Source organism: Balaenoptera ricei, chromosome 10 (genome assembly GCF_028023285.1).
Source record: "Balaenoptera ricei isolate mBalRic1 chromosome 10, mBalRic1.hap2, whole genome shotgun sequence".
Taxonomy (NCBI): domain Eukaryota; kingdom Metazoa; phylum Chordata; class Mammalia; order Artiodactyla; family Balaenopteridae; genus Balaenoptera; species Balaenoptera ricei.
In genome coordinates this window covers 6,020,395-6,036,836 of record NC_082648.1, presented here as the reverse complement: position 1 = coordinate 6,036,836, position 16,442 = coordinate 6,020,395, and the positions used below count along the sequence as shown (strand labels likewise).

General features: G+C 55.4%; 1 protein-coding gene and 1 long non-coding RNA gene across 4 annotated transcripts; one reads left to right on the top strand and one right to left on the bottom strand.

Moving 5' to 3' along the window:
• Positions 1 to 2,184: 2,184 nt before the first annotated feature.
• On the bottom strand, positions 2,185 to 4,449 carry LOC132372930 (uncharacterized). 3 transcript variants are annotated; one of them, XR_009505288.1, is made up of 4 exons: positions 4,375 to 4,449; positions 3,916 to 4,014; positions 3,491 to 3,817; positions 2,185 to 2,700 (listed from the first exon to the last, which is right to left on the bottom strand). It is a non-coding gene; the product is annotated as an uncharacterized LOC132372930 (long non-coding RNA). The 3 variants fall into 3 exon arrangements; XR_009505289.1 differs by lacking the exon at positions 4,375 to 4,449 and adding an exon at positions 4,165 to 4,205; XR_009505287.1 differs by lacking the exon at positions 4,375 to 4,449 and having other exon boundaries at positions 3,916 to 4,240.
• Positions 4,256 to 16,381, top strand: TNFRSF1A (TNF receptor superfamily member 1A). The gene is made up of 10 exons (XM_059935160.1): positions 4,256 to 4,659; positions 11,558 to 11,711; positions 11,932 to 12,060; positions 12,287 to 12,436; positions 12,584 to 12,662; positions 14,250 to 14,320; positions 14,444 to 14,557; positions 14,888 to 14,916; positions 15,120 to 15,351; positions 15,482 to 16,381. The coding sequence occupies exons 1-10, from the start codon at positions 4,621 to 4,623 to the stop codon at positions 15,787 to 15,789; spliced, it is 1,305 nt and encodes a 434-aa protein (XP_059791143.1). The 5' UTR covers positions 4,256 to 4,620; the 3' UTR covers positions 15,790 to 16,381.
• Positions 16,382 to 16,442: the final 61 nt, after the last annotated feature.

Genomic DNA, 16,442 nt, shown 5'->3' with positions numbered 1-16,442 from the left:
CTGGGTCACCGTCCAAGCACCTGGGAGGTCCCGGCTTGGGGGAAGAGACTGTCTCCCATACCCCTGGCTGCACTACGGAAATGACCATTCTTCAGGGGCCTTAGGAGAGACAAACTGTCTTGCCAGTTCCTCCCTGGGCATTGCTGAGCATCTGCTATGTGCCCATCACCATGTTCAGGTGGGAGGTGAAGACAGGTGCCCTTCCGTCAGGAGACCTGCTGTGCAGTGCTTGGGATGATGTGCCCCTGTCCACGGCCTGAACCTCCTTTCCTTCCCAACCTTGGTTACCACCATCTGTAATCCTCCTCTCCATTCGCTGAGTACCACTCACCACCCAGCTGCAACATCTTCGTCCCCATCTGCCTCGTCTGCAGCATCCTCACCTGCCTGCCTCCCCATCAACCGCCCGGTAGTGGTGGAGGAGTATGAGAACCAGGCCAGGTTCCTAGGAACCTCTAAGACTGTATATACTCACTCTCACGTCATCACAGAGAGAGCAGCATTGGGAATCTTCCCAGCTTTTATTTTCACAAAGGAGAAATTGAGGGATGTCTGAACAGAACCCTGGTTTCCAGACCCCCAGTTCCTTCCCCCATTCCAGCATCAGACCTGGAACTCAGAAGTCACCCTTCCTGACCCTCTTCAGGACCACTTCCCCTGCTGCCTTGGTCTTACTCCCCTCAATTGTGATCTCCCCGTCCTGAGGAGCCACGTCAATCTTGGGAAAGAGGGGGGGGATGGTGGAGGGAGCGGGAAGGTAGGAAAGGTCGTGACGAGGAAGTGATGTGATGAGTCCTGACTTCCCTTTCCTAGACTCAAGATGATGAGGGGAAAATGCTGGTGTCACAATGGTTTCCTCTCAGAGCCCTCAGGTTCGGCCTGCTCTTGTGCTCTCTGGCCACAGCCTATCAGTCAGTCCTGTCCCAGTCCTCCCTGGCTCCGTCTCCCCTGGCTGTGTGGGCGGGACCTGCCGGGCGCAGCTGGAGATATTGTGGATGACAGCAATCAGCCACACTCCCCCTCCTTCTCCTTCTCCCCCAGCCTGCGCTGGAGTTTCTCCTGCCAAAAGCATGCCCACCTTGAGCTGTTTCCTTCTCTCCATCCCTCATCTATGTGTTACTCCTGGACACTAGGGTTGGTTGTTTGTTTTTTTAGCTTTAAAAATAGTTTATTTCCTTCTTCACCAACACACAAAGACATGCACCTTCTGACCATTATTCAAGGCATCACAAATTCCATAAAAACTTGTATTAATGTATTTGTCTTACATGATTCAAGATAAAGTGGATTTTAAAAGCAAATGGGTGCCAGTTATGGGGGCCGGGAGGGGACTAGGGCAGGTACCAGTAATACAGGGCATGCGTTTTTCTAGAGTGTTTATTGAAATCAGCAGTAATCTGCACACTTGCATCGTATGAGTAGTTATCCAAAATTAGCACATCCAGGAGAGGTGCTCCTAGTTTCTCTGTCCCAGGTTGATCAGACTGGTAGAGAAGAGAGTTCAAGTTGCCTCATTTTCCTTATTGAGCTTATCAGGTGAAGTGACTTGCCCAAGTTCATGATTCTTACAGAACCAGCTTGGAAGCCAGGTCTTCTGTGATTCAGCCTGTTTTCCTGTGACACATAGGGCTGGGATGTCAGGGGCTGGAACCCATGTCACCCCGACTGAGAGTTCAGTGCCCTTTTGATGACTCTGCTACTGTGGGGCCCGTGTGTGTGAGTGTGTGTGTGTGTGAGTGTGTGTGTGTGTGACACGTGATGGAGAGATGGGGCTCTGCTACCTAAAGCTCTTTATACGCTTTATCCTTTGCTTCATGAGCCCTAACAGCCAATCCTAGTTTGCCCCTGTCCTATTTCTCCATCTCTCCCATTGTCTCCCTTGCCATGATTTCTTCTTCCCCTGGAGGGATTATGTTCATACTCTCACCTCCTCCAAGAGACTGGTTAGCTGTTCATATCCCTAGATCCATGCACCTCTCACCATCTTTTTTTAAACAGAATTTTATTGAACCGTTGAATACAACGTGTCTCAAGACTTTAAACTTGCTGAGTAAATAGGCATTTATCCTAAACAATGAAAGAAATTCTCCTTTTGTGCCGGGCTATGTGTAATGGCATTGACAGTTGGCACAGACTACTAAAAATTCCTTGTAACATTAAAAATAGGACATTGACACCTGAAACTAACACAACACTGTAAATCAACTATATTTCAATAAAAATTAAAAAAAAATAGGACACTGAAGTTATTATTGTTAATACAAACTATTAACATTGCTACCACTGATTGAATGCTTAGTATACGGCAAACCCTTGCTAAACACTTTACATGCGTTTGCTCATTAATGCGTGCCTCCCATTTCTTACATGAGCAGCCTGTGGCTCTTCTGGCGTCCTTACACTGGAAACTGGGCAATTTGACTCTTGCACTTTATTTCAGTGACTCTGCTTCTATAAGAGCTCTGCTTTGGGTCCATTCGTACTGTACTTGGAGCCTCCCTGTGTGTTGGTGGAGGTGACCTTCCTCTGTGTGTCCAGCTTCAACCCTCTTGTTCCTCAGAAGCTGGAGGATGGGGTGGAGTGAAGTCAGCCAGAAGTGGGGGCGTCCAAGCTCCGTTCACATCCACACCTCCGTTCCTGGGATCACAGAGGGGCGCCAGGAAAGGGCCAGGGAGGGTGGATGCCAGCGTGGGGAGTCAGCTGGTGGATCAAGAGGCAAAGGGGTGAGGAGCTCTGATGCCAAGTCACAAAGCCCTAGGACCTCACTCCTGTCTGGTCTCCCTGCATTGCCAGCAACGTCAGCGGCTGGAGGACCCGGGGCCTGGACTGGGTCTAGGGAAGGTCATTGCGGCCAGAGAATATTTGGGTGAATGTTGTACCCTTGTTGTGGGATGCATTTGGGAGATGTCCTGCACAGATAAGCATGGCATAAAATACCCAAAGAGGGACTTCCCTGATGGTCCAGTGGTTAAGAATCCGCCTTCCAATGCAGGGGACGCGGGTTCCATCTCTGGTTGGGGAACTAAGCCCACATGCCGCAACTACTGAACCCGCACATCTCAACTAGAGAGCCCGCATGCTGCAACTACAGAGCCCACATGCTCTGGAGCCTGTGCGCCACAACTAGAGAGAAGCCCATGCGCTCCAACGAAAGATCCCGCGTGCCGCAACTAAGACCCGATGCAGCCATAAATAAATAAATAAATAAATAAATAATTTTTAAAAATACCCAAAGAATCAGGGGGTGGGGTCTGACTCAGAAGGACTGATGGAAAGCGGTAATTATGTGTCGTAGCAAAATGGGCCCTTAGTCTGAAGTCAGGAGTCTGGGGGCTGGGCTGGCTCTGCAGGGCACATGACCTGCGTGTCTCTGGGCCTCAGTTTTCTCGATTATAAAACAAGGGGGCTGCAGTAGATTATCTCCGAGGGCAATTCGGATTGATGTATCAGAATATTTGGGAAAGGGGCACTGGGAATGTACTCGTAATACCTGATGGAGAGAGCTGTAATTCCACAGCATTGTCACGGATGTGATCTCATTAGGCCTCATGACGTCATCTTCCCCACGAAGGTAGGCCAGGCACTGTCGCTCTCATTTCAAAACCGAGGTCTTTTGAGAGGTCCCACCATCGTTTGGAGGCAGAGCCAGGATCCGCTGTTGGGAGCATCGCCCAGCAAAGACTGGATGAGAACTGGGGCCAGGGGGCGGGGGGGGGGGCGGGTGGCCGGGGCGGGGGGGGGAAGGGAGGTGCGGGGCGGCAGGGCCCCAAGTCAGGGTTAGGCTTTACTCTGAGGTTTCAGTTGGAGGCGTAAATTCCTAGGAAAGTGAGAGATTACGGTGTCAGTGGAGAACTCTGGGGAAAGGGGAAGGGGTTCTAAGGAACACTGAGGACTTGTCCGGCATCAGACGCTTACCTGCCGGTGTCAATAAATCCTGCCGGCAACCCCACGAGACAGCGGCTCTCCATTTTGCAAACTGGAACACAGCATCCGAGTTTGTCCAAGACCACCCACCTAAAAAGCAGAGAATCCTGAGCTGGAGCCCAGCGAATCTGACTCCAAAGCCCCGAGTCTTTCTACTGTTGTTCATTTGGGAAAGGTCGGGCGATGGGGGAGGGGGCAGGGGGCCGGCGCCCCTGGGTGTCTGGGTGGGAGTGGTCAGACCCGCGCACGTGGCAGGGCAGCAGGATCCGGGCGCCCGTGCCTCGGACTGGGTACAAAAGGTTAAGGCACCTTGGCCCCCCCCCCTCCCGCCTCCTCCCGCCTCCTCCCGCCTCCTCCCGCCTCCTCCCGCCTCCTCCCGCCTCCTCCCGCCTCCACCCCGGCTCTTCCTGCCCTGAAGTTGCAACACCCCACTCTCCCTTCCCCTCCCACCTCCTCTCTGCTTGACTCTTCTCGGAGTTCTCCGAACTCAGGCTGCAGTGCCGGCCTTCCGGGTTTGAGGTCCCCGGGACCCGGCTGTGATCCCCGCCCCAGTCTCAACCCCCTCCACTCCCCTGCCCGACGCCCGGGCTCCACTCCGGACCCTGCTCATCCTGGGACTGTGTCGCTGCCACTGTCGCCTCTGTCCACCACTGCCTGAGCCCTGATGGGGGAGTGAGAGGCCACAGCTGGCCGGACATGGGCCTCCCCACCGTGCCTGGCCTGCTGCTGCCACTGGTGAGACGGGGGACGGAGGGCGGAGTGGGCTGGCGGGCGAGCGGCGCCTGGGGCGGGAGAGAGCCGAGGGCCGGGCCCCAGCCTCAGGCCTGCGCGGCCTGACCTCAGACACAGCCCCATTCATTCGCTGCCCTGAGTCGGGAGCAAGGGAGAAGTCTGAAAGGCAGGGAGGGAAAGGGGCTCCCGGGCTGCCAGAAATGTCGGGGCAGGTGCCCGCGGCGGGGGCGGGGGAGTTTGTTCGGAAACCGAAAGGACTGGGAGAAAGAAGGTCTGTCCTCTCAGAGTCCAGATGGTTCTGAATTCTGTCCGGCAGTTCAGCAGTCTTGGGCCGTGGAGAGGCGAGGCTGCCGGTGAGCCCGGCTGAGCACACCCTGCTGGAGGGCAGGGACTGGACGCCAGCGAAGTGGGGAAACTGAGTCCGGGAGAGGCCCTGGCTTGGGGCGGGTAGGCTTGGGATGCTGTGTGTTGGAGGCATTTGGGAGGGGGATCGGTAGCCGGATAGGGACCCGGCAACCCCGTGGCCTCCCCAGGCCCAGGCCTCCCACCCGGGGGGCACTCTTCACCCTGGATCTGTGGCCACTGTCTATGGGCCTGACCCTCCTCCCCCCGCCTCAGAGCCCTGGACCTGCCCCCCAAGCCCTTCCCACGGACCCAGACAACAGAGCACTTGCTTTCTTCTTCCACAGCTCAGTTTGGGGAAGTTGGTAGACAGTTGTTTTCGTCACTGGAAAATGTCCCTTTCTCTTGCTTCAGCCTTGTTTCAATGTATCCCTGACCCCTCCACGTCCTGCAGTCGTCCTGCGCAGAAACCCGGCCCCTCGCCTCCACCTAGCTGGGGGCACTGCGTTGGCCACTTTCTTCAGGGTTCCTGCTCTTCCCTGGCCCAGCCGCCATTCCCCACCCCTCCTCCCCCCACCCCTCCTCCCCCCACCTCTCCTTCCCCCACTCCTCCTTCCCCCACCTCGTCTTCCCCCAGGGTCTTGTACTGTGTCCCCAGATCATTCCTTTCTCTTCTGTCACATCTCCTCCGAGTCTCCTCTCTGAACCTTTCTCTCCAGTTCCTCCCGCTCCCTCTGCTCTAGTCCACGTTTCTAGACCCTAGTTCCCTGCGCAGCACCCCGCCCCCTCCTGTGGCCCCAGGCCCACCTTTCCCTCCCCTGCAGGCTGTCCTTCCCACAGGCTCCTCCTGCTCCTCATCCAGCTGCCCTGCCTTCTCTTGTCTCCTGGCAGTAAATCACCCGGTCCGGTCCTGACTCCCTCAGGGACTAGCTGCCTGGGCTTGAGCAGGTTACATAACCCTTCATGCCTTGTTGCTTCTTTATCTCTAAGATGGACAGAATCGTCACTACCTCATAATGTCGTTTTGAAGATGAAATAGATAGATATATATTAAGTATTCCATTCATTTGTGCTTGCTCGGCGCTAGATACTCTTTTAGGTGCTGGACTTACAGCAGTGAACAAAAATCTCTGCCTTCGTGGAGTCTCTATTCTAGTAGAGGAACAGGGTATAGCAAACAGAAAGCACTCAGTAAACGTTAACTTTCATATTGTTAATAGTATCAGTAGTGGTTGTAATTAGTGGCTTCTGCGTTTGGGAAACTAGAGGTACGGGGAGACTGAATAGATGAAGGAATGTGCCTGGGGCTGCAGCTGATCCAGCCGGGGTTGGGGTGTGACAGCTAAGGGACCAGGCTCAGCCTGGAGCTGGAGTGGAAACAGGAGGTGTGCAGTGCTGGGTGAGGCTGTCCACGGGCTTTCCAACTGCCCGCCACTCAATGGGCAATACAGGGAACTGTGTGTGTGTGGCGGGGGGGCGGGGGGCGTGGAGGTGGGGGAAGAATGCAGGAGAGACTGTAACAGAGCACATAAGATCTTGCTGCTTTCAAAGAGCTGACAGTCTTGGAGCCAAGACAGCTTACAGCAAAAAATGATTTTAGAACACTCTGGGGGGAAATGCCCACAAAAGCATTGCGACGTGGTGCCCTGGAACACCCATGGGAGGCAGAACCGGAAGGGCTGTGAGTGCCGTCCTGCTGCCTCTTCTGCTCAGCAGATCTCAGCTCCAGCGCCCGTGCGCCCTGCAGAGACGCCGAGTCCACAGTCGCCCGTCTCTGACCCAACTGAGAGCACAAGTCATGTATTCATCTCGGCATCCCTGCGGGACCTGCGCCTCTACAGTGCTTCTTAACTGTTTGTTGAATGAATAAAGGATGGAATGAGGGACGGAATGCCTCATAGAAGAGTGGTTTTGGAGCTGAGATTTAAAGCCACTGCCTGGCAGCAGGCTGGAAAGAAGGGGGACTGGTTTGAGGTAGAGCGGAGGAATGGAGAGATGGGATTTTGTGTTGGGGGCTGGTGGTGGCAGGAAGCTGACCACCTCGGCTGCAGGCGAAGGACCCTGTTGAGGAACAAGAAGAAGCGAGAAAGAGAAAATTAGAGGAAGTGGGGGAAGCGATGGAGAGAGAATCCTGACCGTGGTCCCAGGTAGAGGAATTCATTCATTCATTCATTCATAAATGGTTCTCTCAGGGCTGCTGCGCCTGGGCATGTGTCCAGAATAGCAGTGAGGTACCTCTGCAAGTTCTCATTCAGGGAAAGAGTGACCCATGGAAATGATGTTTGAGGTCTGGCCCCGGAAAGGAAGATTCCCACACCTGTGGGTGCAGGTTGAAGCTTGAATGCAAGATAAGAAAGCGTGTAGGATGGATTGGAGCAGGAAAAAGGCGGGAAGACGGTTGCAGTGATCGGGTGTGAGGCAACCCCTGGACTTGGAAAGGATTGAGAGATGACGGGGGAGGTCTGGCAAGATGGACTACAGACTGGATGGTGGCACAGGAGGGATGGGGGCCTTGAGGAGAGAAGGGTGGCAAAGAGAAGTTGATGGTGTGACATTTGTCCAGGTCAGGAGGTCGATGGATTTCTTTTGGGGCGTGTTGAGGGTCTGGAGAACAGCCAAGTGAAGTGAGCATCTAACAGGCTAGAGCAGAGGTTCTCAGACTCATATCTGCCTTTGTGTCGTTCGTAAGTGACACAAAACCTTCACTCACCAGGGATGCTGAAAAGGAGAGGAAAGCTTGTCAGCATCTCCTGGTTGGGTGTTTGCGATTGTGCGTGTGTGGGGGAAGGAGAGGGGAACTCTCCCCTGGAGATAAATCTATTCCTACAGGGAGGCACTGACTCCCATCTTCCCACTTTGGTTTTCACTGGCCTTGACTGGAGTGGAAGACAGATAGTCATGAAATCACCCAATCAAACCACATTTATTTCCCTCTTCCAGTTCTGGGTGCGGAGGATTAGACATTATCTCTGACCAAAACACTCTTTCTCATCTCTCATCGCATAGTTTATGGTCTGTTTGGGGAGATCATATGTACTCACCTGAGGTAGTTATGGTAAGAGCCCAAAATAGGTATAGTTAATTCATATATTTTTTTTTAAATTTATTAGATGGATAGATGAGTATGAATGAAAGAATATAGGTATAAATCAGTGTTTTCGTAATGAATAGACTTTTTTTTTTTAGTAATCTTTTATTTATTTATTTATTTATATATTTTATTTCTGGCTGTGTTGGGTCTTCGTTTCTGTGCGAGGGCTTTCTTCAGTTGTGGCGAGCGGGGGCCACTCTTCATCGCGGTGTGCGGGCCTCTCACTGTCGCGGCCTCTCTTGTTGCGGAGCACAGGCTCCAGACGCACAGGCTCAGTAGTTGTGGCTCACGGGCCTAGTTGCTCCGTGGCATGTGGGATCTTCCCAGACCAGGGCTCGAACCCGTGTCCCCTGCATTGGCAGGCAGATTCTCAACCACTGTGCCACCAGGAAAGCCCTGTTAATTCATATTTTTAAAGTTCACAGGGTGGGTGTGTATCTCATGAGCTGGAGTGGGGGGAAGCCTCATTAATGGGGGGCTTCCGGGGAGGGAGGCCGGGTCTCAACTGGGCCTTGGAGGAGAAGCTGTCGTGAGCTCCCCAAAGATTTTGACATCAAATGAACACAGGACATTTTAAGTTAATGAACAAATTAACGCAGGACGGCACAGTGAGGCGGCTGGGTCGGAGCTAGACCACAGGGTCGCTCTGCTGTCAGCTCCTCCGCCCCCAAGCTGCGGCCCCATCACAGGAAGTCACACTTAAAAGCCTCCCTAGGCGGAAGTTATGGGGGAGTTGGAGGGGTGCTGGGCCACCCCTTCAACTGTCTCTCCACAGGCACCCCAGCTTCCTGCCCTTCCCCTGCTCCAGGCCACAGGCACTCAGGCTGCCTGGGGTCTGGGCACTCCGAGTTCACCTCCTATTTCCGCTGTTTTGCTGCAAGATGCAGCGGCTAAGCACTGGAGACAGCCAGTGCCAAGGAATGGTGCCTGCTGGCTCCTGGGGTCAGAGTGGGCTGGCTCGGGGGGCTGCTGGGGACTGGGGGGGACCTGGGGAAATGGTGCTGCTTGTCTTACACCCCGTCTTGCTCGCTCCCTCCCGGAACTGGGTGCTCAGGGCTCTGGAGTTTTGCCTGTGCTGCCAGCGGGCTTGTGGGAGGGGGATGTGAAGCCTCAGAACTGGCCGCCTTTCCTAAGGATTGTCTCAGGACCCCAGGGAGGTCCCCAAGCCCAACCCAGTTGGCCAGAACCAGTCAGGCTGTGGGAAGGCAGTGAACCCGGGTAGGAGGGCAGCCTTGGTTTGTTCCCTTCTGGAACTGGGAAGTGTCAGGGGGGCTCACGTGAGAACCCAGGGAAAGGACAAACCCGTAGAGAGACTGGTTGAACCAGGAGGAGGAGCCTGGGCGGGGCTGGGTCTAAAGGAAGGATGCTGAGGGGTGGGAAGGAGCTGAGTGGCCCTCAGGGAGGGGCGGGTAGTGACCCGATGGGAGGAAGCACGGGGTCGGCTGAGACTTCCCTTTGGGATGGAATGGGATAGGGAGCCATTTCCCGAAAAAGTGGGCCAAGAGGGACTGAGGCCCATTGCCTGGCTCCTGGGAGGAGGAGGGGAGGAAAGGGGGCTCTGAGTGGGGATTGGAGGGCGAGACCGGCCCACACGAGGAAGGGATCGGATCGGGTCCCAGTTGCGGGCTGGTCCCTTCAGCCTTTCTGCTGACTCATGACCCTTGAGGAGCTGGGGAAGCTGCTGGTTCCCTCTCCCTCCCCTAGATTCCCTCCCTCCCTCTGGCCTGAGTCACCGGGCAGAGCTGCTGGGAAAAGATTTCCCTTTCCCGGATCTCACTTAACCCCCAAAGTGCTGGAGATCGCGGTGGGAGGCACGTGGCCTGAGAAGGCGCCTCTCCCTCCTTCCTGGGAAGGACCCCCACCCCCAGCCCAACCCGCCGCCGCCGCCGTTCTTTTTCCTGATGCTGTCTCTGCCGGTTGGCCCTGCTCCCAGCCGCCTGGATGGAATTCCAAGTGCCAGTGACCTTAGGTGCTGTGAGCCCTTCTTCGGGGAAAGGAACCACACTTTCAGGACTGGGAAGTCCTTCCCATAAACACTCCAGACTTTTCCTGTTGCCCTGGAAGCCTCAGCCCTGTTCTCAGGGGAGGTGGCACAGTGCTGGAGTGGCCAGGGAAGGGTGCTGCCTCTGGGTGGGGAGGGCGCCCTACGCCCCTGGGGGGTGGCAGCTGGGTTTCTGAGTGTGGCTTCCCCTGTCTGGGGCTGGGGCGGGGGCTTGGGCTTCCGGGCCGCTGCAGCGACACCTAGCGGGGGACTGGGGCGTGACCGGCCTACAGCCTTGGGCTACCAGGCCCTCCTGTCTTGGGCTGGGGTTTCTGGGATCTGATTAGCCTGTTGCTCCCAAAGTTTAACATCCTTGGAGGACATCCTCTTATCTTTACATAAGGCGGCCTTTATAGCAGAGCAAACAAAATCAAGGCCCAGGGAAAGCCAGGAAGAGGCTGGTAGGAGGTGAAACAGCAAAGTCTGGGTTGGAGCTCAACACAGCCTCCTGGCTGTGCCGTCCCAGCTCTGAAGCCAGGGCTGGGCGAGTGATTCCGAGGCGGTGGGCTTGGCCTGGGGCCGGAAAACAGGCTCCCGGGACACCCCGATGTGCAGAGGGCAGAGGGACTCCCTGGCACGCCCTCAGCTCCCGGCTCGGTGGCCTTTGAGCCGGGTCCCCAGCCTCCAGCCGGCTCCAATTGCATGTAACCTCCATGCCTTTGCCCACTCCCGCCCCACCTAAACCTCATCACCTTTCTACCCCCATCCCTGACCCCGAACTTTCCCTTTTTCTCCGCTCCCCATTTGCCCTGGCCAACCTGGGGTATTTGTGCAGGTTTACTGGTGGAAGGGGATGCAGCCCGGAGTCTGAGGGCAGGATCCTGAGTGAGGTTTTGGTACAGATTTACAAAGAAACTCTTCCTTTGGCTTCTGCCCGCTGTCCAGGAATGGTCCCCACAGGGACGTCACTCACCTCCACTCCAATCTGATGTTACAAAAAACCTTTTTAATGACATAACATAATACAGGAAAGCGCACAGATCTTAAATGTTCACCTCCGTGAATGTGCACGAAGTGAATACACTGTGAACGCAGCACCCAGATGGAGAAACGCCACCCCAATCTTTAGGGCTACTCGTCGGAAGGAAGGGCCTGTTCCCAACCCGGAAAACTCCTTGAACATCTGCCCTGTGTCCAGCACTAATAGCTGCTTTGGGGAAATAAGGATAAAATACGGCCCGTGCCTGGAGTTTACCAGCCTTGAGTTGGAAGGACAGAAATGAATACACAGGACCACCAGAGGACAATTAAGATGGCACAGTGCCGACAGCCTAGGCTTAGAGGAGAACGTGGCGTGTGAGCGGGAGTGGCCTGGGGAGAATGTTCCGCGGAGAAAAGACTTGAGCTGGGAAGGCTTTAGACTCGCTCCCTCTGAGACCCCGCCCCTCCCTCCCCTGACGGGCCTCCTCCATCTGACTCTTCCCCAGGTGCTCCGAGCTCTGTTGGTGGATGTGTACCCCGCGGGGATTCATGGGCTGGTCCCTCACCCCGGGGACCGGGAGAAGAGAGAGAGTTCGTGTCCCCAAGGGAAATATAGCCACCCTCAAAATAATTCCATTTGCTGCACAAAGTGCCACAAAGGTAGGAGAAAGGGATAACCGTGGAACTCCCCAGTTAGGGGGCCCTGCTTCTTCCTTTGCTTTTTCCAGATGTTCCAGAACGCGGGGTCCCTGACTTGGCTGTCTCTCCAGGGCTGGGAGTCTCTCCCTCTTTTCCTCTCCCAGGGACTTCGGGGAGGTGCCCGGGCCGTCCTGGGGCTGGGGCTCCGGGCTGCAGCCTAACCCCGACCCCCCAATCACAGGCACCTACCTGTACAATGATTGTCCGGGCCCGGGGCTGGACACGGACTGCAGGGTGTGTGCCCGCGGCACCTTCACTGCTTCAGAGAACCACCTCAGACAATGCCTGAGCTGCTCCAAGTGCCGGAAAGGTGAGTCTCAGCAGGGGGCGGGGCTCTACACCGACTGGGTCAGGTGGGTGTTCAGAGGGGTGTGCACGTCTGTCTCCAGGGGAAGGTGCGAAGCTGTGCTGCTGCTGGTGGGCAGGGATGCGTGTGCACAAGTGAACGAATGCATGGGTGTGAGCGTGTGTTACCCAGAGAGACACACCCGGGGGGGGACAGTGGGAGCTCATACCCTATCTACTCCCCTCACCAGAAATGTTCCAGGTGGAGATTGCTCCTTGCGCAGTGGACCGGGATACCGTGTGTGGCTGCAGGAAGAACCAGTATCAGAAATACTGGAGTGAGACTCTGTTCCAGTGTCTGAACTGCAGCCTCTGCCCCAACGGCACGGTGCACCACTCCTGTGAGCATGGCCCTCCCGACCCCGCTGGTCACCCCGTCTCTGGAGGGCGGTCTCCAGCTTGCTGTACTCCTGCCCCTCCTAGTTCTCCCTCTGGCCCTCGGGGTGCTGGGCCATCCTCCTTCAGCTGTGCCGCATCTCTCCCTACAGGTAAGGAGAGACAGGACACCATCTGCCACTGCCACGTGGGGTTCTTTCTAAGGGATGCTGAGTGCGTCTCCTGTGCTCAGTGAGTACTTCTGCCGGCTGCTGGGCCCTGGACCGGGAGGGGAGGGGGAGACTGTGGGGGGTGCTCTGGCCCCTTCCCGCTGTTTGGATGGGAGACACTTCATGTCAAGATACCAGACAGTCCTCCCTGCCCCCAACTTGTTCCTAAAATCTCATGAAGTCTCTGTGGATAGAGGCACATACCCGCAAGGACTTGAAGTTCTTTTTAAACGTTCAGATGTTTTTTGGAAGACGTTCAGATTCTTGGGCAACAGGCCCTACTATGGATTCTAGGAATACACTTTTACATCTCTGAAATCATACTGCATCTTACAACAGTTGACGGTGTATCATGGTTCATTTGGCATGTGCGTGTGTGTGTGTGTGTGGGATGTAAATCGTAATGTCTCTGATTATTGATCTTAGGTTTAATGCAGTATGCGCTTTCCTCCCCAGTCCTTTTGACCACACCTCCTCACTCCTTCTGGCTCTGCAGAGGCTGTTCTTGCACACTTGCTTGCAAAGAGGAAACTGAGGGTTCTAAAGTTGAATTGCCCTCGGTTTACATCTCAGGCTAGCCACGTATTGGCTGTGTGAGCTTGGGCAAGTGACTTAACATCTCTGAGCCTTAGTTGTTTTTACCTTTTTTTTTTTCTTTTTTTAAGTCTTTATGAGAATATGTTTTTACCTTTAAAGTAAGGATAATGACATCAGGTTGGCAAAGTTGTAAGAACCACAAAAAATAGCCACAAAGTGTCTGACAAGAAACTCTGTTCTTTTTCCCACTAGTCTCTTCCCCTTAAAAGCACTTCTACACCCCTTCCATGTGGTTCTCACCATGAGCTTGTGAGGTGGGCAAAATGACCTCTCCCTGCTTTCAGATTCCTGCTGAGAACTCACCTCCTCAAGTTCCTTCTAGGACCCCTGATGTAGTTCTCATTAGTCCATGCTGTCCAGTGCCAGCTCCAAAACGGGAAGATGTGCTTGTTCTAGAGTGTTCTCTGGCTGCCCCCAGCAAGATGTGTTTTTTAATTGTTCACATGCATGCTAGACCCCTCTCTCAAAGTTAGGTGTTGTCACCAGCAGTGTCATCTAGAGAAAAAGCTCTTTAACCTTTTTTCCACTGGATTCTCATCAGTAAAACAGTGATAAAATAACAATTCAATGACAGTCAGCATTTATCGAGGGCTTACTATATGTCAGGCATAATTATCTCACTTAATCCTCAATCTTGACAGTGGGTAGGATCCCTGTTTTACTGATGAGGAAACTGAGGCTTACAGGTGAAGTGATTTGCCTGGAGTCACACTGCTAGCCAATGAATGGGGCTGGAATTTATACCTGACTCTGACTGCTTTTAACTCTTTTCCTACATAGCTTCTTCAAGATCAAATCCAGCTCTAAAATGAAATGATTTGGGGATTAACTAATGTTTCTTTCCTCCGCATCAATTCCCAAGATAGGACTAATTTCCATTATATCAAGAGATAGCTAAAATATTTGTAAAGCCAAGAATTTCCAACAAGCTGTGTGGTTTTTTTCTTTTTCTTTTTTTCCTGTATTCCTCTTACGGTGGGCCCCTACTCACCAGCACTCTCTCTTCTTTTAGCTGTAAGAACACGGAGTGCGAGAAATTATGTCCAGCTCTACCTGTAACTAGTAACGACTCTCAGGACCCAGGTGAGGAGAACCATCCTGGTGCCCATGCCCATGGACCCTTTCCTAGTCATGCCCCTCCCCATCCATCCCGCCCTGCTACCTCCAGAGCCCCTCTCCTCTGACCACAATCTGCTCTGTTTCCAGGCACCACAGTACTGTTGCCCCTGGTGATCATCTTTGGTCTTTGCCTGGCATCCTTCCTCCTCATTGTTTTAGCATGCCGCTACCAGCGTTGGAAGCCCAAGCTCTACTCCATCAGTGAGTGGGGCCTTTGGGAAGGGAAAGGGTGCTGGTAGGAATGCGGGAGGAGGCTTCAGAGGAGGCGGGAGGGAGGGATGCACAGGCATGGAGGGAGATGAGGAGTGTCCCCTTAGTTTGCTGGCGAGAACCCCACTGACACGAGGTGGTCTTGGACGGCTGGTGAGAGCTCAGCTGGTGAGAGCTCATACTGCATCAGTAGCTCTCTCGTCCCTGGGGCCACATAGGCCCTGAAGCATGTCACCACAAGTACCCACCGCCAGCCCCATGATGGGCGCCAGGGCTGAGAGAGGAAGTGAAATCTTTGACGCTTTGTTTCTTTTTTCTCAGTTTGTGGGCAGTCGGCTCCTGTAAAGGAGGTAAGATGAAACCGGGGAACTACCCGCAGTCTTCCCTAACTGTCCATTGTCATCTTGTAACACCCAAATCACCCGGAATCACCCTTCGTCCTGGGGCTCCCCTGATTCCCTCTAGCCCCAACTCCCATCCGGAATCCAGAAGAAGGAGGGCTGGGGCTGTTTTTCCTCTTCCCCGCTAATGCTGTGCCTTCTCTCTCTCCCAGGGGGAGCCAGAGCCCCTGGCCTCGGCCCCGAGCTTCAGCCCTGCCTCCAGTCCCACCTTCACCCCCTGTGACCGGTCCAACTTCAGAGTCACATCACTCCCCAGAGAGATGGCCCCGCCCCACCAAGGGGCTGGCCCAATCCTCCCTGCGCCTCCAGCCTCCACCCCCGTCCCCACCCCTGTGCAGAAGTGGGAGGCCAGCGCCCACGGCGCCCCCGCTCCGCTCGCAGATGGTGAGTTCCTCATTCATCCTCGCAGGGAACCCCGGCCGGGGAGGCGGGTGGGCGGGGCGCCCGGGGCGAGTGGGCGGGGGCCGGGCGGGGAGGGTCGCCGCTCCGGGCTCACCGCGCCGCCTCCCTGCAGCCGACCCCGCGACCCTGTACGCCGTGGTGGACGGCGTGCCCCCGTTGCGCTGGAAGGAGTTCGTGCGGCGGCTGGGGCTGAGTGATCACGAAATCGAGCGGCTGGAGCTGCAGAACTTGCGCTGCCTGCGCGAGGCGCAGTACAGCATGCTGGCGGCCTGGCGGCGGCGCACCCCGCGGCGCGAGGCCACGCTGGAGCTGCTGGGCCGCGTGCTCCGCGACATGGACCTGCTCGGCTGCCTGGAGGACATCGAGGAAGCGCTGGGAGGCCCCGCCCCTCTCGCACCCGAGCCCCGCCTTCCCCGATGAGGCCACGCCCTGCCCCCTGCGGGCAGCCCTGAGATGGATGCTTCCTGTCCCAGGCAGCCTGGAAGGACCTGCGAGATGCCCTCTGGACCCCCGTTTTTCTGGAGGGGAAGGGTCTTGGCGGAGCAGGCATGATCTGGCAGCCACTCACCTGGTGCTACTCCCTCAGTGTATATAGCCTTTCTCAGCTGCCTGAGCACTGCCAGCGGGTGAGCTGTGTGTAGTGTGTGTCAGAGTGCGTGTGTCTGTGTGATGTGGAGTGTGTGTACTCGTGAGAGAGGCTGAGTGTGCCAGGAGCCCAGGCGGTGGCTGCGAGGATGAGGGGCGCCATGCCTCATTGCCCATTTTGGACTTGGAGAACCCAGCAAGGCTGCTTGGGGGCCCCTGGTTGGTCCCTGAGTGTGTTTCACAGTAGATAAGCAATCTTTGTATCCATTATGTACACTAATAGAACCTTTGTCCCCCTGCCTGGACAAGCACAGAGTAAGCCGAAGTGTCCCAAGGCAGGGGAGGCACAGAACAAAGGGCCCTCCCGCTGGAGCTGTGGACTTCTGTAAATACACTAAAAGCACGGAATTAAAGCTCTGCTCCTGGAGGGAGTGGCCTTTCTGCGTGGTGCGTGTGGGAGGCGGGGCCAGAGCCATGATCCTGGCCGG